The sequence below is a fragment of the Aspergillus niger genome (genome assembly GCF_000002855.4).
Source record: "Aspergillus niger supercontig An11".
Lineage (NCBI taxonomy): Eukaryota > Fungi > Ascomycota > Eurotiomycetes > Eurotiales > Aspergillaceae > Aspergillus > Aspergillus niger.
In genome coordinates this window covers 496,113-518,297 of record NT_166526.1, presented here as the reverse complement: position 1 = coordinate 518,297, position 22,185 = coordinate 496,113, and the positions used below count along the sequence as shown (strand labels likewise).

Here is a 22,185-nt window from a genome sequence, read left to right as displayed (position 1 = left end):
CGGCTACCGCAGATCATAATTTTAATTACAACAGTCATTCTCGAGGCGCTCTTTGTTTGATGTGACTACTGAGTAGGAGGGTTTCATTGGTAGCCTTGAGTTAGCGCGTTTGGTTTTCTAGCGTGTGTCAGGCAGCGAGTAAAGCAGTCGGAAGCTCATATACTCAAATATTGCGTCAGATATACAACAATGGCTGGTTGGTGTAGTTGGTTATCACGTATCGTTAACACCGATAAGGTCCTGGGATCGAGCCCCAGACTGGTCATTCTTTTTCTCTCCCTGACATATCCTCCATATATATTTTTTGGCCTTCCCTCTCTGTTTTTGGCTAATTTGGGGACATTATGAATATTTTGATCTCTATACCCTTTCCGTCGACCCGTATATCTCCGCATCTGTAGTTGTGGCACTATGTACCCTTGCCTGCAGCAACCATCACTATAGCGAGATATCCATTTACCCTCACACATCTTGAGTTGTAATTCATCTCTCTCCGAATGCGCCAGTCTCTAGTATGATTTATTCACTTTTCTGCCCCTTCGATATCGTTTTATCCAACCCCAGAAAGAAATTAAATGACCCGCCTTAAGCACTACACCACTCTACCAGTCATAACAATCCAAGAGACAGCACTTGGTATGCACCAACTTCCGATATAGTCCGTGCCTGATAACCCCACCTACAATCCAGTTCATGTACCCAAACCCAGGTACATAGCACATATTACCCCTCAAAACTGCATCAGAACCACACACCCCCTTGGTCACATTTTCATTTCCTACTCCGTAATATAACTATCCAAACCCTCCTACTAAAATGACCGTCCGCGTCTTCATCTACGGCTACCGCAAGCCCGGCCTCTCCCTATCCACGTTCCGAGAGCGCTACGAAGCCCACATCGATCTTGTGAGACATATTTCCGGCGAAGACTTCCCCCTCTCCCACCGCCGGACTTATATCGCTCGCACGACCGTCGACTCCCCACCTGCTGGGGCGACGGCCCGCAACGCCACAACCCCGGCGACTCTCCTTCTGGGCCAGCAGTCGGACTTTGACTTTGATACGACAGCGGAGTTGACCTTTGCTGATCAGCCTTCTTTCCAAGCTTTCATGGCCAAGGTGACGGCTCCGGAGGCGGCGGCGCAGATTGCAGAAGATGAGGAGCGGTTCTTTGATCGGAAGATGTTGAGTATTGCTATGATTGGGGAGGTGGTGGAGACGAAGAAGTGAGGGGTTGCTTAGAGTGGTAAGCTAGGCTGAGTGTGTGTGCTTGCTGTTAGGTCTGCTGCTGAGATTGGGTTGGTTTCTTACCCGGATGATGGCTGACATGTTGTTCAGAACCAAGGGAGGTATAAACTACTAGTAGACATGATGCTTGCTTTTCGGCGGTATTGCATAGTAAATCTGCTGCCTGTATCGTCTCCTTACTTTGCTAAGTAGTTAGTACATTCTGGTTGGAGACTATATCATAGTATAAACTGGCTTGATTGAACATGAAGACATGAGGAGTGGATCTGAGTCTTTCAAAGGGCATCACTTGATGTTTCAATTCCATGTCAATGAGACAGTCTGCTGACATCACCCAGTGTAACATACACTAGCTGTTTAGAAGCTGTTTTTCACCATCTCCAGGATCACGATCAAGCAAACTCCAGCATGATGAAGCTATTCTTAACAACCCCCAAGGCGGCACCAGACGGCAGAACAAGCAAGCATCACTCCACTGCGCCCAACCCGCGCACTAACGCTCTTAGCGTCCAATAAGCTCAGCAATCATGGATCCTTTCTTATCCCCAGCCACCCGCAACAGGGGGAGCAAAAATCAACATGGCTGGGCCACGTCCACGTCCACGCCAATTCCCCTTTTATAATCGGGAGCTGCGTGCCTTTTCATTCTTCCCTTTCTTCCCCATTCCCCGTGCTACCTGAATTGGGGTTGTTCAGGGTTTTTTATATACAAGCTCTGTCAGTGTGGAATTCCACACCCATTGTTTACTATCTACATTCCGATCGGCTATCCATATCCATATCTTATCGATTGCGATCTATACCTGCATCTCCACCACCACCACCGCAACAAAACCCACCTCTTTTCATTTCTGTTGGAACAGTTGAAACCACGTCTTTTCGACACTTTATTCTCCCATTTTGAAAGAGACCTATCACAACCAAAACATACAGGAAAGAAAAAGACAAAATGAAAGAAAACATTGCCATCGCCGTCATCATCATCGTCCTATTCATCATCCTCGCCATCGCCGGTTACTTCATCCATACAATGAAGAACCGCATCGCACACTCCCGGAAACGCGCAGTTGACGAGGAAAGCGGTGGTGAAGCTGAGGGCTAAACTCCGAATGAAAAGTGGCCCAGCTTCCTTCTGCTTTCATAGAAGCACTACTGTCACGAAATCCACGAGACTAACGATTGTTTGATCGATTCGACGACTTAACGGCTTAAAGAAATCAATGTCGAGCTATTATTACGCACTATAACGATGTACTGTTTACGAGACATAATGCTGCCTGATAAGGGATATATGCATCCTTGCATTGGGGATATTGCATGATTATTATTTTTGTTCCCCAATTGTTTTGGGTCTGGGGGTTCTTACGCACATGCATTGCTGATTGTTTGATTGTTTATACGCCATGTGTGTCCGGTTCATATACAAGCTGTGAAAAGCGTTATTTTGTCTGCGTCGGACGGGATCTGACTGTTTGGTTACTTATTCTCGGAGTTGATGGATTGGATTGGTGTTTTATGGTATATGTATATGCTTCCTTTTCTTTCCATGTTCCTATTTTTCTTGTTACTGCTGGCTAGGTATATACAGTAGTAGCCATTGATGAACAACCGGTCCACTATATATGCTGCTCTCCGCAATTCTGTCTCCTTCATAGTTGAGAATAAACATATATCACAGTAGTATAAGTGGTAAATACCAGAAATAAAAGACTCTGTTTGCCTTAGCAGCTAAACTTCTCGGGACGTCGGCAGAAAGAAAGACAATTTCAACTGTATCCATCAGGAGTGTGAGTGCTGATTTGCCGGGGAGATATTTAAAGACTTTAGATATGTGTAGATTAAAGGAGAGGAACTTACTACAACAGAAGAGCTGCCACTCATGTAGTAGCTGTGATGGCAGTACATGTGCCCGGCAAGTTCCTTCTCTAACCCGTCATCTTCCGTCCTATATACTACCGACTCTCTTACAGCATTCTCGGTTTCTTCCCTTCTAGTCTCCGGCAGTTCCCTGATTCTTCTGGCAAGCTCTGTCAGGCAGTATCTGGAGAATTCACTTATGAAGCGCTATGGGAGCGGGTTTTGATACCAGTATTCCCTGCATATACCATATGGACCTTTACTAAGCGCTAGAGGTGATTCGAAACCATTCCTGCACATACTGTGATTGTTCTACCCTGATGAATAAGAAGGGGCGTTCTCCAGTCTCTATTAATGTCTTTATTCATTCACTCGCTTATCTCTTTCTATTTACGGCTGGACTGCTTCGTCTCATCTCTCTTCTTCTCTCTTTCCCTCTATACTATATACTACTCTCTATATAAATATATGATCCTCTCTTTACTTCCTTCTGGACAGACCGACTTCATACCATGTCGTGACCTAGTATACAAGCAACATCAGTATTGCCGGGTGCTATCCTAACATTTAGTACATCGGTCCTTACCTCTATCACCGACAAAAAAAAGAAACCTGTTACACTGGCGTCCATTGCTCTCCAACACAAACAAACATGCAAGATTCACTGCGGATCTATAACATCAAGAATGATACCATGGTCGATGATTTAACCAGTACAACTGGGTCTCCTTCTGTCGACTATCGCCACCACAAATCGTCCTGCCCGGCATCCAACGAAACTGTATTCTCTACTCTTTACGATAGTCAGACTATCGACGATACTACACTGGTCTGAAGAGTAGATATAATTCGATTCCCGGTGTCTAGACCCGTCGAAGAATATAGAATTATTGATATTTCGTCGACCACGCCCGATGTTGGAGGTTGGCTAGGGCTCGCCTGACATATACTTTTCTGGGCTGATCCTTGCCCTGCGTCAATATGTCCAAGCCATAATCCTTTAGACTGGAAAGTTCATGCCTCCTTCAGCAAAGCCAGCCTTCTCAGAATCTTCGAAGCTTCCACGTCTGTTTCAAAAGCTGACTCCGACCAGCTCAACCCGACAGAGCGATTGTGGAAAGTAAGCAGACGTGCAGACCGTGATTAACGAGAGGGACCGTTCAAGACCATTGCCAATGTTTACGTGGTTATGGAGCCAGTGGAGTTTCTTACCAGGCGTGATGCACTAAAAGAAACAAGATATTATTATCATCACAACGTACTCTGACCAGAAGAAAGAGCACCTTCGTCGAATGACGAAGTTATCGGGAAGGCTCAATATAGCTTGGGAGGATATGATCAAAGTTGCCACTGTTAATCATATACAGGGTCAGGAATCAGACCCATATCGTTACATTGCATTGGGCCGTTTACTCAGAAACAAAGTCTCATTTAGGCTTCGCTGCAGATAATCGTCGCACGAACGTCACCCTGACAAGAGCACGGGCATGTTTGATTGTTGTCGCCAATGGAACTATCATCGACAATGACCGTCTCAGTGAAATGGAGCCGATGGAGGTTCATCCGGAAGTCCTGGTTCAAGTACAGACCTACCAGACGATATATCTAGTGTGATCTTAAAAGATTTATTAAGTAATATATTTGAAATTTGTGTGGTCACAATACAAGGACTCTGTAGTTTTAGTCCACCTAAGGCTTTAGCAGATGAACGTGTTCAATTGCGCAGTAACTTCTGTAACCGATATGTGACTGCTGTATGACGACCTTGGAAGGATGCGAATAGTAATTCAAGGCGTCGGTATCCCGCTGCTCCCTGTTAATTCTATCACTGTAGACGTAACTTTATGCATTATATTTATCCGATTGTCAAAATATTTATCTTCGAGGACATACAGCATGCCTCCCTTCATCCAATAATCTTGAGTCCTCCCTTGGTCTTTCCGTGCTTTTTGACTCCATCGTGCTTGACCTTACCACTGCCGGAGCCACCACCCGAACCGCCTCCACCACCATGCTTCTTCCCATTTTTCGTGTTGGACACGGGACGGACCTCTGTGGTGGCTCGTCGGAGCAGAACCGGATGCGAGCCAATGTACTTGCCCTGCATCTCTCTCGCAGCCTTGAAATAATCGTCGCCGTCGCTGAAACTGACGAATCCGTAGCCTTTACTCTTCTGGGTACGTTTGTCACGGATTACTCGAGCCTTTTGAACAGAGGTATACTTGGAGAATGCCTTGAGTAGCGAATCGTCCGTGACCTCACCAGCCAGATTGCCTACAAACAAGCGAAAATGTGCGGGATCCCACTCGAGTAGGGTCGAATCGGACCAGGTCTGACCACCTCCGGCACGAACCACAGTCTTCGGTGCAGGCTCCGGGTTACCCACGGTGGGTGCTGGCGTGTTAGCCGCTGTATTGGATCCGGATGGGGTATTTGCACCAGAAGTGGGACCAGAAACACCCGGGTTAACACCCGGGCGACCAGGAACCTTGCCGGCTACGGGCATCTCCTCCTTGTTTACGTAGGCACTCTGCCACTGTGCAATCTGGGCTTCCGTTTCAGGGTCCAGCCCCGATTCATTCCGGCCAAAGTTCCTCCCCCGCATGCCATAGGCGCCTGACTGATCCCCCCCTGCGGGCGTGAAGGGGTTTTGAATCCGCGGTACAGACGGACCGTATGTGTTTTCATTGTATTGGGCGGCTCCGTAGTAAGAAGGACCGCTTTGGTATGACGCTTGCGCCTGAGGGTAGTAGCCACCGTAACTGCCCGTGGTCGGTGTCGAATATCCACTAGATGTAGTTGGCGGAGCGGACACGACGGGGCTGCTGGTACGGTAAGGTTGGCTAGAAGCTACCGAGCGAGGCTGGAATGCTGTGATGGCGCTGTAGCCCGGCCGAGACCCGTTTCCGCCATAGCTGCTGCTTGCACCAGACGGTGCCGCCGAATATGCAGGTTGAAAGGTAGATGGTGAGGCACCGCTTGCTGTTGCCGGTGGCCGGGGAGGAAGAGACGACGGGGCTTGTCTGAGACCTGGAGGTGGCGGAAAGGACATGATGAACGGAGAGTCCGATATATAGTATAGAGAGAAGTGGTGGATGATGTGATGCGCCGTGTGCAAACTAGCAGCAGACACGTACCTTCAGGGTTTGACTGACGCAGCAGTCATACGCCAGACGTCACGCCTGAAAAAGGTTCCGAATCTTGATGAAAAAAGGCCTAGTGACGAGCCTTTCTAGATCTTTCCTTGTACTAGTACAGAGACAGGTGAGTAGAGAGGAGGGGAAGCGGTGGTGGAATATCTAACAAGTCCTTGCTGTAGAGTGTGAAGAAGCGACAGCGGTGCTGGTGGTCAGATGGGTCGTGTATCAAGTAATGGCGAACCGTGTGCTGTTGGAAGGTTCGGGTTGGGCAAGTTTGGTGGCCCAGATGACGGATGAAGTCCAGCGCGGCAGGAGAGAGAAAAGACCGCATGAATGGTTTTTCTCGCCTCCCGTTCGATGCAAACCGGGCATTTTCTAGATCACGTGATTCAAGTTAAAAAATCACATCACGTGCACAGTCGCCGGCCAGGCTGACCTTCTGAGTCAGCCAGCCAAGCGCAACTCTGAGCCCCAACAGATTTCCCACATGTGATGCAACCCCCACCCTAATCTCTTTTGGGAAATGCAGTAGCCGACCGCCGGGGGGAGGATCGTCCCTATAGGAGTGCATCGTGCCAATTCCATCACGAGAGGAGAACGAACAAGTGCGGGATGAAGATAAGAAGCCCCCGGAAATAGCGGCCAGTTTCTCCGGCTTATGGATTTCTCCTCCGTGGGGTCTAGTTACCCAACGAATTCCGATGGCTGGGATACCGAAGGGCAATCGAAAAGCAGAACATAGTACTATGACACTACAGGTGGAAGTCCGATGCCGTACCCGATAGACTAGTAGGCATTCAGCATTGATACACTGGGATGAGGTGATGGAGGAACCACAGTCTGAACCAACAGTGAATTACTGTTCGTAGTTAGACAAGATGGGGAAGAGTGGAGGAGAATCCAATTTATCCGTCTCCGAAGGTGCTTCACCGAACGTGTTCTGGGAAGTCTGGGAATTTCGGTCCCTTTTTTTTCTTTGCTGGGCCGATGTAGGAATGAGGGAAGCGCGGGCTTTTTTTCTTGCGTTACGGGCGTATTTTGCTGCGGCCGGTGGTGCCCCTCCATGCCCCGCCATCTTTCAAAGCTCCTGGCGACGCCGTCATCTCCGAACATTCTCCCCCCAAAGGAATCAATTGGCAATTGGAGTCTAGTAAAGTGGTGTTTGTCATCAGTAAGGAGTTGGTGAAACTACAATCTTCCATCATGAAGAGAAGGGATATTTTTGGGGTTGTATTTTACGATGAAGGTACTGGAAATGGTGGGGGTTTTTATAGCAGTAGACAGTCAGTCAGTAAGTAGTATGCTTGTTGTATTACCCAAACCAGATCAATCCAAAGAAAGCCTGACAGACAGCCATCAATAGATACTACTTCGTACTATAGTTACCCACCTAACCATATTACTCAAAAAGCATCTATCTATCCGCGGGCTTCCATGCATGTCCCGGTACCAAACTCCTCCCACCGGTGTAGTACTCTTTGGTTAGTAGTCTTGTTCACCGGAGGACTCTGCTCCTCTCCTGCTCAGGTGCTGCCCCGCCCTCCGTCCCACCATGACGGAAGAGCTGCTCCGTAAGCCGTCCAGTTGCAACGAATCCTGCTCTGACATCTTCGAACGCCTTCTCCCTTTCGCTCGCTTCTCTGCCTCTTTCCTCTCTTCCCTTTCCTTCCCCTCCAAACTAAACCTTCCTCCTTTTCTCCATCATCCTCTAGGCAGTTGGTTCTTCCTGACTGTACATATATCCACCACCTCCCCCCTCTATTCTTCCACCTCTTCCATATCTCCTTCTCCAGAGTTCATACCCCCCACTATTTCATCATGGCTGACCAAGCTGTGTAAGTACCCTGCGGCTACCAATGTTCTCTCTTCCCTTCCCCTATTCCCTTGAAGCCTTCATGTCCTTCAATCATTTGCTTTCCCCCGCAGCTTGGTAACCCTCTTGACGCATCAATGAATGGGCCGAGAGACATCCAGCTGTGTGAGAGTCAGCTGGGAATGAACTGTCAGCTTAATTATGGCTTCCATGACCCATCATCCACTAAATAGTGGTGATGGTGCAATGGACCGCCAGCTTCGTGGGGTTTGCGTCTCGACGTCATAGTAGCGTTAGAGGCAACGCAGCTTCACTCATCACCCCCCAATTGTCACATTTCTGCCCAGCTATTGACAGAGGATTTGGCAACTGACTTTAGCGCCCGTCTCGCCGGCATCAATGTCGGCGCTCCGGCGCGTCCTTTGCCTAGTGCTGATTTCGGTCTTATCGGTCTGGCCGTTATGGGTCAGAACCTGATCCTTAACGCTGCTGACCACGGCTTCACTGTTTGCGCTTACAACCGCACAACCTCCAAGGTTGACCGCTTCCTTGAGAATGAGGCCAAGGGTAAGTTTGCTCTGTCTGGCTACATCTTGGCCCCCAGATCAACTAACGTTTTGGGTTATTAGGCAAGCCCATCGTCGGTGCCCACTCCGTTGAGGAGTTCTGCGCCAAGCTGAAGCGCCCCCGTCGTATCATGCTCCTGGTCATGGCTGGAAAGCCCGTTGACCAGTTCATCGAGTCTCTCCTGCCCCACCTTGAGAAGGGTGATATCATCATTGACGGTGGTAACTCCCACTTCCCCGACAGCAACCGCCGCACCAAGTACCTCGCCGAGAAGGGCATCCGCTTCGTCGGCAGCGGTGTCTCCGGTGGTGAGGAGGGTGCCCGTTACGGCCCCTCTCTCATGCCCGGTGGTAACGAGGAGGCCTGGCCCTACATCAAGGACGTCTTCCAGAGCATCTCCGCCAAGAGCGACGGCGAGGCCTGCTGCGACTGGGTTGGTGACGAGGGCGCTGGTCACTTCGTCAAGATGGTCCACAACGGTATTGAGTACGGTGACATGCAGCTGATCTGCGAGGTAAGCTTGAGACCATACAACGATTGGATGTATGTAGATGGAAACTAACACGCTTGTTAATAGGCCTACGACATCCTCAAGCGTGGTCTGGGTCTCCCCGCCAAGGAGATTGCCGATGTGTTCGCCAAGTGGAACAAGGGTGTTTTGGACTCTTTCCTGATTGAGATCACCCGTGACGTCCTTTACTTCAACGACAACGACGGCACTCCCCTCGTCGAGAAGATCCTCGACAAGGCTGGTCAGAAGGGTACCGGCAAGTGGACTGCCATCAACGCCCTTGACCTTGGCATGCCCGTCACTCTGATCGGCGAGGCTGTCTTCTCTCGCTGCCTGTCTGCCCTCAAGGACGAGCGTATCCGTGCCAGCAGCCTTCTCGACGGCCCTACCCCCGAGTTCACCGGTGACAAGCAGGCTTTCATCGATGACCTCGAGCAGGCCCTGTACGCCTCCAAGATCATCTCCTACGCCCAGGGCTTCATGCTCATCCAGGAGGTAAGTCTGACCCAGAGAAGAGACTTTACCCTCTTTTTCGGTTACTAACAAGTTACTATAGGCTGCTCGTGAGTACGGCTGGAAGCTGAACAAGCCCTCCATTGCCCTCATGTGGCGTGGTGGTTGCATCATCCGCTCCGTCTTCCTCAAGGACATCACCAACGCTTACCGCAAGAACCCCGACCTCGAGAACCTCCTGTTCGACGAGTTCTTCAACACCGCCATCAAGAAGGCCCAGAGCGGCTGGAGAAACGTCGTCAGCAAGGGCGCTCTCTGGGGTATCCCCACCCCCGCTTTCAGCACTGCCCTCAGCTTCTACGACGGCTACCGCACCCGCGACCTCCCCGCCAACCTGCTGCAGGCCCAGCGTGACTACTTCGGTGCCCACACCTTCCGCATCAAGCCTGAGCACGCCAACGAGACCTACCCTGAGGGCAAGGACATCCACGTCAACTGGACTGGACGCGGTGGTAACGTGTCTGCGTCCACCTACATTGCCTAAATGAAAATGCGATGTAAAACGCTGGACGTGGAGCCTCGCACTGGTCTAGCATGGGAACAGGCTGGGCTAGAATCAGGAGAGTTAGCTAGCCGGGCTCCCCTGAGCACATAAACAAGAATGATGACGATCAAAACGACCAGCAAAACAGGAAATGAATTTCTATTATATTTCTATTAACATGTATCTAGATGTTTATTTTCTTTTCTTTTTTTCTTTTTTTTTGTGAGGGGAAAAACGTATGGAATGAAAATAGTCTTACGTCTCTTTTCACAAAAGTCTTCCCCACTGTAGTCTTGCAGTAAAATGAATTATAATGAGTAGTTTTGAAAAAAATGAAGTTATTGTGATGGTAGAACACCGATCAAGTTCACTGGTGAAAGAGCAGCCAACTGGTGATTGCTGGAGGTGCTGCTCCGCCCTGGACTAAACCGGATTGGGCGACGGGAAGGTCGTGACTCCCTCCCGGCGGCCATCGTGTCAATCCAATGGTGCACAATCACACCACCATTCAGCCCAACTGCATGCCAGGACGCTGAGGAGCTTTCCCTCCCTGGCTGGCTGTACTCTATTGGCGTCGTATTCACTTCTTGTGTTTGTTGTTTTACTGGAAATTTTATGTTTTTACTTCTCGTCGTTCCTTTACCCAACTACGACTAAGCTGCGGTTCCCGCCCGTCCCACTTTTGCTTGATCCGCGCTCGAGTGCCATCGTCATTGCTGGTAACGACCGTGGCTTCCACGCAGCCTGGAATCCCATTCCGATCGATCATTTCGACCTGCGCTTGACCTGACTAGCCCTCTCCGTGGGCAATCGTGTCTTTGGGACTTTCTCGACTGACTCCGTCTTTGTTCCTCTGCAGAGAGACCGCCCAGTTACTGTCTGACTGTGGAGCCTATCCTGTCCTGCACTGCTCCTGGTGGGATAGTTCAACTGTCTCCTGCCCGAGCATATGGCAGATAACAAGCGCCACAGTGTGGGAGTAAGAACATCTGCACAGGGATCGTCTGGCGCAACTGCAGGCCAGGGAATGGCTGGTGCCATGGTGCCTTTGGAGGTGGCACTGAGCCGTGCAATTGGCGCACGGTAAGCCTCGACCTATGATAGCACTGCTGAGCAGAATTTCCATTTGTGCAGCAAGCACTAGCACCTGTATTCCTTTGCCAGAATGCCTCTGGACGAATGCCTACAGGGATTTCAAGGTTCATACTGACGTTGTTGTGTTGTACAGTGTTCGTATCAGTACATCTCCGGTTGCCTCCACCATTGAGGGGACTCTGTTCACAGCCTGTCCGATCACGAACCTCGTTGCCATCAATATTGCCGAAGAAGGCAAGTCACAGACCGGCGATTACCATGTCATCCCCGTGTCGCGCATACAATCTTTCCAAGTTCTCTCTCTGCCTCCGTCCAGCACCGATGGGGCTCCTTTCTCTGATGCCGTGCCGCCTTTGCACGCACTTGATATTCGTGCTCTGAAGGCGCGGGAGGCTGCTGCTGTCGGCAAGCTGCAGGAAGGTGAAGCACGGCGAGGCAAGGGAGTCACCAAGGAGGCACAGGATCTCTTTGACGCATTCAGTCGCACAATGCCGGCCAGGTGGGATGGAACCAAGATTATTGTAGCCGATGCTGTCTCCATTGCGGCCCCTTACCGCCCAGATGACTGCAGGCCGCTCGTGGCGGGTGACACGGCTGCTCTTTCTCGAGTACGCATGGTGGTAAGTTGGCCTTATACCGACGAGACGGGATACATCTGACATTTGGATAGCTCGAGATGGAGCGCAAGAAGATCGAACTGCGCAACGCGAGTGCAACTATTGGTACAGTCTACCCACCCATCCATCTACAGACGGACTCGCTCGATGAAACATGGCGACTAACCATCTAATTTCAGGGGCCGGTGCTGCTGGACAACGTAAAGGAGGCTGAACAATCACTTCCTCTACCTTTCATTATCCGCCTGAAGGCTCCATTTTGCCTCGTAGGTGCAGTGCTGGGGATGATGATTTGCGTGGGATCAATTTATCCATGAACGCAATTAGCGAATGATAAATCGGAGAAAACGAGAGTTCTCCCTGTTTGTCGATTATACACGGAAGAGAATATTGCAAGAGGGGCCATGGTCGACGGTCCTTCAAGCAGGTGCAGGCATGGAAAAGGGCGGCATGGCTTATACAGAAGCGGACTCGTACTTGACCAATGCTTGGTGCTGCGGACAAGCTATTCTGTCCTGGAAATGCCCAGCGCATCGAATAGGTCGGGAATGGAGCCTTGCCTTCTGGCTTGTTCTTTAGATTTATTTCAATTAGATACAGGGGCGGCATGAATATGAGACCTATACTGATCTATTGTCTTTTTTTCAAGTAGGTATCCTCAATGAAATGAACGACTACTGTAATATATAACTTGTGCCATCCGAAACAGCACACATGACCTAAAGTATCCTCCGCATCAAGGATGCCTCATCCCAGTACGGTGTCTAGTACAGTCTGCACTCTGCCCTCGTCGTGACAGTAGAACCAGGGTTCCGATAAGACCAATAAATGGATATCAATTCCCTTTCTCCGAAGAAGCAACGACTAATTATTAGATGTTTGATGTGTATATTGCATGTTAATGGGAAATCCTGTTCAAAAAGCTTCTATTCAGCGGAGGCTTACTTCCTACTATTTACCCATCGAACTATTTAGATAGTTAGATTGAATCCTGCAGAAAAATACTTTCCCTTTCCCGGCTCATATTGCTTTCACTTTTTGACACAGACCATGGGGGGTGGGCATAGCAATGCGTGTCCTGAGTGACCTACTCCTGGTTATCACTGAAGTGTTTATATGATTGGAATAGATTGTGCATGGATAGCCATGCACTTTATTTAGCCATACTAATTACCCTTCGAACAAAGACCGTCCCTGTGTTCATGATATTCGTGCCTCCGCCCTGCTCGCAGATCGTTCGTGAGGATGTCTACCAGCCTCCTGTGCATTGACAGTTCGCGCAGATGGATTTGATCACGCCAGTATTGATGCAGGTGGGGCATTGCGGGGCATTATTCTTTTGGTATATATGTTGTAGATGGGGGGTTGTTTAGGAGTATGGGGCTAATGGGAAGGGAGGTCTGACGGTTAGGATGAGGTTGTTAGAACTTGTTTGGGATATGGGGTTTGTTGAAGAATGGGGTGGGCTTGGTGGATGCAGATTTCTAGTTGGAGGTTCATGGAGTATCCTGGTAAAGTTGTCTGTGGGGTCTCTTATATTCAACAACAATCGACAAGCAATATTTCAAGTAATTGCCATTTTATTATGCGGCCCTAGCTATCTTATGATGTTATACCAGCATATAGTGGATGAGAATCCAACCCCAAGATCAGGAGGCCATTACAAGCAGTAATAGAAGAGCAGTTGGTATTCCTAGTCCAGAGTTACTACTCAGCCACCTAGGAGATGCAGAAACAGCCTTCTCCGAAGCCAAGAACCACCTATATACATGTCCTCCTAATCTCTGGTGCGAGGAATGGCTCGGACCGAACCCCAAGAAAAGTCTTGATACTAGTCAGTGACATATGCCCACATATCTTACCTGCAAGGACCACGTATCTGTCACAAGGCATAGCTGAGGAACCACGCTTTTACGTTTGTTGAAGCCGCTTGTAGCGCGAGCTGCCTTGTTGGAGCCGATCCGTGCGTGGTATATAGGGTGGTGCTAAGGGTTGGGGGTGGATCTGGGAGGTCATAAGTACGGAGGGAATGATGGTTGTGCGGTAATCAGGGTCTTCATAGTATAGAGTCTATGGATCAGAAGTGCAGGGATAATTCCAAGAAACTGGAAAGAAGAGAAGCGAGATGCTGATTTGGTGTTACCTTAACGATTGTTGATGTGGCATGTATGCATTGTATGTAGCATCCCTCTGCGGGGAGCATGAGATGTAGATACTGCATAGCTAAATTGTGGTCGTAGAAACTTTAAATTAGGTGTTTATCAATCAACTCAATTCTTTCTGTCCATTGTGGAAACATATGAGACGAATGCTTCTTTAATGGAAGTTGAGAATGAGAGGGGATACAAAAGCTATAATTATCTTGACATCTAACATGACCCTTTCTGCGGAATCATTTGAAGTCCTACATGCACGTGGGAATTTGTGAAAAGGTTTTACAAACATGTTCGAACTTATAGGAAATCGTCGAGTTGCACTTCCTCAATTCTGAGAATGTGACATGTCTTGATCGTAGTCGGGTAACATGGCTACTTGTGTGCGTTGGGCGCGAGGAAAAGAAGTAATCTTGAGTATAGGAACAAGCGTGCTTGTATCGATGGCCTCCGTTGTCTATCCCACAGTTCCGATCTATACCTTATTTAAGGGTTCACGTCAGATAGTAGACAGGTCTATATCCTGGGAATATCTTCTTGTACTCACACAATCTTTGCTTGTGCAATTATTTCATTTTGTTAAGGAGATATCTTACTGCAAATAAGGACCAACATTGTATCTCTATGGTATTTGTTTTTGTGCGTTTAGCAGTCCTTCTTCTTTGGCGTGGATTCAGAAAATACCCATGCAGTAGACCGTATCATACCTATATAGTACTGTGATCTGACAAGAGACAAAACAAGTAGACATAGAGAGAACCAAGAACCACAACTGAAACATAAACATGCAAGAGCGAAAGTAGACCGATTAGAAGCTACTATATTTGACATATACTAAACAATAGGCGTACTCGCATGATAAACTGATAATTCTGACAGCAGCGCCTCTCTACCACAATGGAGGATAGGGTGAGGAAATATTTCTAGCCAAAGTGTGATAAAAATCAAATGCAGTATGCAGTGCTTACCTACATGATGTCCTCGAAAGTAATAGCTTGTTGTCATTGATTTGGGTGATAGTTCGTATACCGTCTAGCAGTGCGTGCTCATGAGCGATCAGTGATTGCGTAGGAGCGCAGGCGGGACAAAAGACTTCAGTACTAATGTCATTGCTATTTTCGTCGGAGAAATAATATCAGCGGCTTATCTACTAGTCCCCCATGAAAGCAACCAACTTTCAGTGATGTGAAGAGTGGCTGACTGACTGACTGAACTTACAAAGTAATCAATTAAACTATATATCATAGTAACTTTGGACTATTGCATTGCGGGGATGAAAAAAAGTGATGAGTGACAATGACTGAGTCTGTGCTTACTGCAGCTTTTCAGCCCTCACATACTATAGTGTGTGGAAAAAGGTTCAGGCAAGGTAAGGAGTGTACAATGGAGGAAAAAAAAAAGGGCAAAGCCACAATGGAATTCTCCGAGCCGCTTGGACCCATATTCTACATACAAAGTAGTCTAGTCAGTACTCCGTAGTAATAGAGACTTGGTGCATAGTCTAGCATAGCATAATAAGCAAAGAAAAGAAAAAGAAAAAGGGTTGGAAAAAGTGCATTCCGGATTTCCCTGCAGCTCCGCCCCTCTTTTGCAACAGCATCGGATCATCAGTGGATCATCAGATGCAGGTTAGCATCATGCAGATTGGGCTATTGTATGAACTATGGGATTAGCTAACGCGGGTGCAGGGCTGCATGAGATTGATAGTTTGTTCGTCTCTCGATGAGAATCAATTTTAGTGTCTAGACTACGATGTGTTGGGTTGGTGAACTCTGCATGGCATAAGTGTGATGACATGATTTGATGGGTGGTGGCGATTGAGACATGCGAAGAGGAAATAATGATGACTCAATGAGATGATGAGAGTGGAAAGACTGGGTGAAGTGGATACAGGGACAAGAAGATCATTCTTGAAGAGTGGAAGAGTGATGATCGGTGTTGGGCCACCCCGCATTATTGATGGAGATGATGGGATGGGATCAGCATACTTTGTAGCAGCTCTCGGTGGGTGTGTGACCCTTGGTTGGAGCCCCAATTGAGAGCAGCTGCTGCTTTGCCCAGCTTCTGGGCATGGATGGCATTGAGGGGGAACAATGGCATACCTCCACTAGCTGTATGCACCTCAGTTCATTCATTTTCTATCCATCCAATCCAGATACCTTGGTGTGGTGATTCCCTGTCGGAAAGCGGCCGTCTTGTTCCTGCCGAGGGGGAGATAACTAGTAAGTAGGACCAGACCGGCCGTGGATTATTGCATTGGGCCGCACCCAATCAGCCCAGCGATGGGGTCGTGTTTAGAGTTGGGTCCAAGGAAGCTCCGAGTCGATTCAGGTCTAACCGCCAAGAGTCGGTGTGAATAATATTAGGTGTGATCTCATGAGAGACGGCACGAAGCGCCGTTTTTCTTTTCTCACGGTCGGAACTCAGTGTAGAACCAGTGTAGACCATAGTGGTGAGGTGGTGGATGTTTCACTACATGTCTCTACATGCCTAATAGATACTGACTTGCCAACACCTCCGGCTATCCGCGGGTTGTTGCTGCTGCTGCTGCTGCTGCCTGATCGCGTGAGGAGAAGCTGCTTCTTATCCCTCCTCTTCCTGTTTACCTAGAGGGAGTGTTTTGATGATGTTGTTGTTTGATCCCCTCATCTTCTATATATCAATTGATCGATCGATATTATTTATTTCCCCACGAGCGATGAAGCAGCTGAAAAATCCTCTAGTTGATCAGCCATGGATGATGATCTCGAGTCACTCAAGGGAAGCAATTAATGCTGACCCCGGATCGGCCGGAAGGGACCAAAGCCGAAGGAATCTAGAAAACGAGGATCCCCGCTCCTAATCTGGGAAGATTGGCTGGTGACTTTCGACCTGAGCAGGACATCCGGCATCATTTGACGGAGTAGATAGTAGTAGTACGGATAGTAGTAAACAATCTGTGACTAGACTAGCATTTCAATAGGGGCAAAACACTTGGACAGAGAGATGAAAAACAACAGGCCCTTGGTTGGGTCTTCTTTTTGAGACGCGGATGGAAGGTGGATCCTCTCTTCCCCCCGAAGTTGTGCCTGTCTTTCGGTTCCTTCTTTTCTGTCATCATTTCATGATTAACCTCAGCACCCGGCGATGCTCGTATCCCAATCGACCAGGGGGGGATTAACTACTAGTGACTATCGCGCTATGACGTTGGGAAGGCTGTGGCTGTTGGCGATTTGACCAGACCAGAAGACCTCAATATTATTATTATAATTTTGATTATTCTGATTTATTCTTGTAATCTTGTTCGAATTTCTCTGTTTCCCTTGGCGAGAAAACAATAATTCCATATCCACTTTTGGGTTGAAACTTGCACTACTTGCTTAGACTGACTGACTGCCTTGACTCTCTCCCTCTTTCTCTTCCACTTCCTCCTCTCCCTTTGCCATTCCATTCCAATTCCCCCCATTTTCCAAATGCTCATTCTGATTCTCCGTCTCAACTGGTTCATTCTGCTGTGTGCTGACTGGTTGTGAATCCCCTCCTTCTTTCCCTCCTTTCTTTTCTTTTTTTCCCTTTTCCCTTTTCCCTTTTCTCCTATTTTCTCCTCCTTTCGCGTGCTTATCCCGCCTCTTCCTGGCTCATTGTCTCTCACTCTCTGCCGCTATCAACGGGGACGGCGTTCGTGCATCGGTCGCCCTTGCATCCCCCATCATCCTGCTCGGGCTGTCCTGCTGCCACTCCTCCTACCATCCACCCTCCCTTGACATTTTCCTTTTTCTCTCTCGTGACTCTGATTTGCCTTCTTCTGCGTGAGCTTTTTTGTCAACGTCCCCACTAAGACCAGTCAATTCCCTCACCGGCTTTCCTCATCACTCCTTCGGGCATCCGGTGCCCCTCGCCATTCTTCACCCTCGCGAATCCCTCCCTCCGGTCGTGACTGTGCTCTCCCTCCAGCGCTGGCCCACTTGAGACACATACCCTAGTCCTACCTTTCGTCACTGATGGGGCCTGCGCCAACCTAGCGACTACCCTCCTTTCCATCTCCTTATCGCCCTCTTATATCGTTCGCCGTCCCGCTCCGACGGTACGCACCTCTTCCCACCATGGGTGTCTCTCCGTCTGGCAATCATCATCGACGGCGGAGCTCAGTACTGGCGGGCGCTTCACAGTCAGCTCCAATCGAGCATCGAGACGATATACCAAGGGTCATTGGGGACGCTGCCGGCTCAAAACGAGAGGAGCCCAAGTCCTCGCCGGCTGAGGACGCAGACATCTCGGACCTATCCTCGATCGCAGAGAGCTTGGAGATGGATTATATCAGCTCAGACGACGACCTCCATGATGACGAAGAAACGGGCCTCACAGCGAAGCAGAGACGCCAGAGGCGCCGCAGAAGGCAGCAGCGGCGACAGTTGGATGCCCGTATCGCCGACGTCAAGGCCTCGAAGCACGATACATTACCGTTGGGGTTCACAGATAGTGATGTCTTCAGGAGGCTGTCCATTAATGCGGGATTGATCCTGCTGTGGTATTTCTTTTCGCTGTCGATTTCAATTGTGAGTTTTTCTGGTGCGTGTATTCCGTGGCTCACATGCTAACCCCCGTCGGTGCTGGTAGTACAACAAGTGGATGTTCTCCGATGACGATGTTGTCTTTCCTTTCCCCCTCTTCACCACGAGCTTGCATATGGCCGTTCAGTTCACCTTCTCGTCGATACTCCTCTATTTGATACCCTCCCTGCGTCCGAAAGCGCCCGCTGCATCCACACCTACAGGTTCGCCCGTGAGCGAGCATGATCCCTTTGAGTCCCGACCGGTGGTCACCCGGTTCTTCTACCTTACACGTCTCGTCCCCTGCGGTGTGGCGACTTCCCTCGATATTGGACTGGGAAACATGTCCCTGAAGTTCATTTCCCTTACCTTCCTCACCATGTGCAAATCATCCGCCTTAGCATTCGTCCTTCTCTTTGCCTTCGTTTTCCGCCTCGAAACCCCATCCGTCAAGTTGATCGTGATCATTGCTACGATGACCGTGGGTGTTGTCATGATGGTCGCCGGCGAGACCGCTTTCAATGCGGTTGGATTTATCCTCGTCATTGCATCGGCGTTCTTTTCGGGCTTCCGATGGGGCCTCACCCAGATTCTCCTCCTACGCCATCCCGCGACGGCGAACCCGTTCTCCACCCTCTTCTTCCTTACGCCTGTGATGTTTGTCTCACTGATTGTCATTGCGCTGGCGGTAGAGGGGCCGTTGGAGATCATCGCTGGCTTCCAAGCCCTGGCGGCTGCCCGCGGGGGCCTGTTTGCTGTTTTCCTGCTGATCTTCCCTGGTATCCTGGCTTTCTGCATGATTTCCTCTGAGTTTGCGCTCCTCAAGCGCTCTTCGGTAGTGACGCTGAKCATTTGCGGCATCTTCAAGGAAGTCGTCACCATCASTGCTGCTGGGGTCATCTTCCACGATCAGCTCACTGCAGTCAACATTACGGGCTTGGTGGTCACCATTGGCAGCATCGCGTCCTACAACTACATGAAGATCTCTAAAATGCGCTCAGAAGCCCAGAAGGGCGCGTGGACACGCAGTCCCAATCTGGACTCTGAGGACGACTCCGATCCGACTGGGGAGCGCGGAGAGTACCGACGGATCCGTAACCCTGAAACGAGCACTTTCCAATCTCCGGGTATCCATGTCGACGAGGACAATGTGAATATCACTCCTGAGGATGACTTGACCGCTGGCGGTCGGCGCTCATTCCGTGTTCGTGCCAGCGGCGCTAGCAATGCGCTCGGGTTAAGCATCAACACCACCAATCTCGGGGACCACGATAGAAATTTCTCCCCTCGAGTGTCGGCCCCCTCGCCCTTGAAATCGGCGCCCCCAGTCATCACGTCCCTGGAAGCTGAGCTTAATCGATCGGCTTCTGGCCCTAGCTTCGGAAGCAAGCCCCAGACATCTCCAGAACGGGCTTCACCGGAAGGACGCTCAGCTAGCTAGACGAGTAGTTCTGGTAATTGCTGTTTCATGCGTTTTTCACCATGGTTCAAGGGACCACTGGTATGGTTCGACCTGGAATTTTGCTTCCCTACTTTCCTTGATATCCAAAGACCCCTTTGTCGGTCTACAACCTCGTGGCATCAGCGTTCGAGTTCGTCGATCGTCGCATCACGTTTCTGATTTGGATGGTCCTTATTTTATAACGGAGGATCTGATCAGCATGCCTGGGAATCGGCATGTCTGGAGTACATTGGGCGTCCCGCACATATTGGCAGACGATGTCTGGTATAGACAGTGATACCATGTTATCTATCTCTTAGCTCTAACGGAGCTTAATCGCATTGCAGTCTACATAAATTAGTCTGATCCACTACACCACTACTCCAATACAATACTATATTAAAATGACTCTCCCAGAACCCTTCCATTCGTACATCATCTATTGATACATTTTTGAGACTCCATACGTAGCACTATACATACATGAAACTACTCCGAACAACTCTGACACCCCTCCTCATCACTCCCCTCATCACTCTCATCCTTCTCCACTGCCTTTCCCTTCTTCGCCCTCGTATTCTTCCCCTTCGGCTTCCCGCCCCCATTCATCATCTCCATCAGCGTCTTCTGCCCTTTCTCCTCCTTCGCCTTCGCCTTCTCCTTCTTCTTCGCCTCCGCCTCCAACTTCCGCTCATACTGCTCCATCTGCTTCTCGCGCATCTCCCGCCCTTCCTCAGACAACCTCGCCTCCAAGGCCCGGAACTCCTCTCCCTCAGGATCCATCCCAATCAGCGACTCAAGCAGCGCGATCTCGCCCGCCCAGACATTATGATCCGGTACCATCTTCGCAGAAGCCCCAGCCGGTTTCTTCTTCTTATCAGCCTTGGGTGACTCCTCCCCCTCCTCATTACCTTTGATTTCACTCTCAGGCCTATCAATCGGCGTCTCCAAAATCATCGGTAACCCTTGGAACCGCGGCTCGTTCATAACATTATGGAATGCGCGCAGGCCCAGAAATCCCGTGCCGATGTTAGCGTGTAGGTCGCGTTTACTGCCTCGTGGTGCTTTCGAGTCGTTCAGGTGTAGGGCGCGCAGGTATTGGATCCCGATTACGTCGGAGAATTCTTGCATGAAGGAGGCGAATCCCGAGGGCGAGGCGAGGTCGTACCCCGCTGCGAAGCTGTGGCAGGTGTCGATGCAGATGCCGATTCGGTGATGGTATTCTTTAGGGATTTGGGAGAGGATGTCTCGGAATTCGTGCAGGTAGCCGCCTATTGTGCTGCCGTGGCCGCACATGGTCTCGAGCACCGGCGTGACGGTGCTGGTGGCGGCGAGGGCGGAGGTTAGGGCCGCGGCGAGGCGGGTTATGGCGGAGGCATGGGAGGTTTGGTTGGCGCTGCCGGGGCTGGTTTTTGGGGGTTAGTACGGGTTGGTAGGATGGGGTGTGTAGGGGAGGGGGATGTACTGGAAGTTGTAGAGGGTTATTCCTAGGGCTTCGCAGCGGCGAAGGTCGTCCAGGAATGCGTCATATGCTTGCTTAGCCTTGGCTTTGTCTTCTTGGGCCAGGTTCACGAGGTAGGAGCCGTGGGGGAGGATGTGTCTGGTATAGTTAGATTAGGGTTGGCTCCTCTTCGGTTGGTGTGGGTTGGGAGGCTCACTTTGCGCCGTCGTATTTATGCTCTATGCAGAGGTTGCGGAATTGGTCGCGGTGGTCATCTTGGAGGGCTGGATTGTCCCATTTCCGCTGGGACTTGAGAAATAGGGCAAAGGCGTTGCCACTGGGAGGGATTAGATGATGCTGGTTGAGAGGGTGAGTGGAACATACCCAATATGCATGCTGTTGTGAACCGCGTTGAAGACACCTGTAGCATAGCATCGTAAGCATCATATCAAAGACGATTGAGTCTAGTAGATGCCAACCTTTGGCAGCACTGACATGAGCGCCTACGCACATGCGCAGACCCTGCGTGCGCGCCCTCAATGGTACCATCTCGATATCTTCCTTGGTCTTTCTCTTCCTCGTAACCTTGGCCTTTACCTTCGGCTTCTCATCCGCTTCTTCGTCCTTGACTTTGTTCTCATCGACAACCTCTGCCTCAACCGAGATCGTCTCTTCCTCCTCAATCTCCTTCTTCACCGAAACGACCTGACCACCAGATTTCCTCGGCGTTGCCTTGGGGCTTCCAGCAGATTCGGTCGGTGCTGTGCGCGCAGCGG

At 49.8% G+C, this 22,185-nt stretch overlaps 7 protein-coding genes and 1 non-coding gene across 8 annotated transcripts; 6 read left to right on the top strand and 2 right to left on the bottom strand.

Moving 5' to 3' along the window:
* Positions 1 to 191: 191 nt before the first annotated feature.
* Positions 192 to 265, top strand: tRNA-Val (AAC). The gene has a single exon. It is a non-coding gene; the product is annotated as a tRNA-Val (tRNA).
* Positions 266 to 816: 551 nt separating this feature from the next.
* Positions 817 to 1,230, top strand: An11g02070 (uncharacterized protein; the record flags this gene model as incomplete). The annotated part of the gene is made up of 1 exon (XM_001394174.1): positions 817 to 1,230. One exon carries the CDS (start codon positions 817 to 819, stop codon positions 1,228 to 1,230), a length of 414 nt encoding a protein of 137 aa, XP_001394211.1.
* A 2,569-nt stretch (positions 1,231 to 3,799) lies between these two features.
* Positions 3,800 to 4,865, top strand: An11g02060 (uncharacterized protein; the record flags this gene model as incomplete). Its single annotated transcript, XM_059750101.1, has 4 exons — positions 3,800 to 3,934; positions 4,110 to 4,225; positions 4,473 to 4,713; positions 4,800 to 4,865. 4 exons carry the CDS (start codon positions 3,800 to 3,802, stop codon positions 4,863 to 4,865), a joined length of 558 nt encoding a protein of 185 aa, XP_059601532.1.
* A 146-nt stretch (positions 4,866 to 5,011) lies between these two features.
* An11g02050 (uncharacterized protein) lies at positions 5,012 to 5,710 on the bottom strand (the record flags this gene model as incomplete). Its single annotated transcript, XM_001394172.3, has 1 exon — positions 5,012 to 5,710. One exon carries the CDS (start codon positions 5,708 to 5,710, stop codon positions 5,012 to 5,014), a length of 699 nt encoding a protein of 232 aa, XP_001394209.3.
* Positions 5,711 to 8,063: 2,353 nt separating this feature from the next.
* Positions 8,064 to 10,133, top strand: An11g02040 (uncharacterized protein; the record flags this gene model as incomplete). The annotated part of the gene is made up of 5 exons (XM_059750100.1): positions 8,064 to 8,080; positions 8,438 to 8,625; positions 8,688 to 9,139; positions 9,203 to 9,631; positions 9,693 to 10,133. 5 exons carry the CDS (start codon positions 8,064 to 8,066, stop codon positions 10,131 to 10,133), a joined length of 1,527 nt encoding a protein of 508 aa, XP_059601531.1.
* Positions 10,134 to 11,172: 1,039 nt separating this feature from the next.
* An11g02030 (uncharacterized protein) lies at positions 11,173 to 12,059 on the top strand (the record flags this gene model as incomplete). Its single annotated transcript, XM_001394170.3, has 4 exons — positions 11,173 to 11,216; positions 11,362 to 11,848; positions 11,899 to 11,950; positions 12,025 to 12,059. 4 exons carry the CDS (start codon positions 11,173 to 11,175, stop codon positions 12,057 to 12,059), a joined length of 618 nt encoding a protein of 205 aa, XP_001394207.3.
* A 6,225-nt stretch (positions 12,060 to 18,284) lies between these two features.
* Positions 18,285 to 19,968, top strand: An11g02020 (uncharacterized protein; the record flags this gene model as incomplete). Its single annotated transcript, XM_001394169.3, is given in 2 exon segments — positions 18,285 to 18,533; positions 18,595 to 19,968. Coding segments are annotated over 2 exon segments (1,623 nt in total).
* A 489-nt stretch (positions 19,969 to 20,457) lies between these two features.
* On the bottom strand, positions 20,458 to 21,856 carry An11g02010 (uncharacterized protein; the record flags this gene model as incomplete). The annotated part of the gene is made up of 3 exons (XM_059750099.1): positions 20,458 to 21,364; positions 21,395 to 21,568; positions 21,627 to 21,856. The coding sequence occupies 3 exons, from the start codon at positions 21,854 to 21,856 to the stop codon at positions 20,458 to 20,460; spliced, it is 1,311 nt and encodes a 436-aa protein (XP_059601530.1).
* Between the last annotated feature and the right edge of the window lie 329 nt (positions 21,857 to 22,185).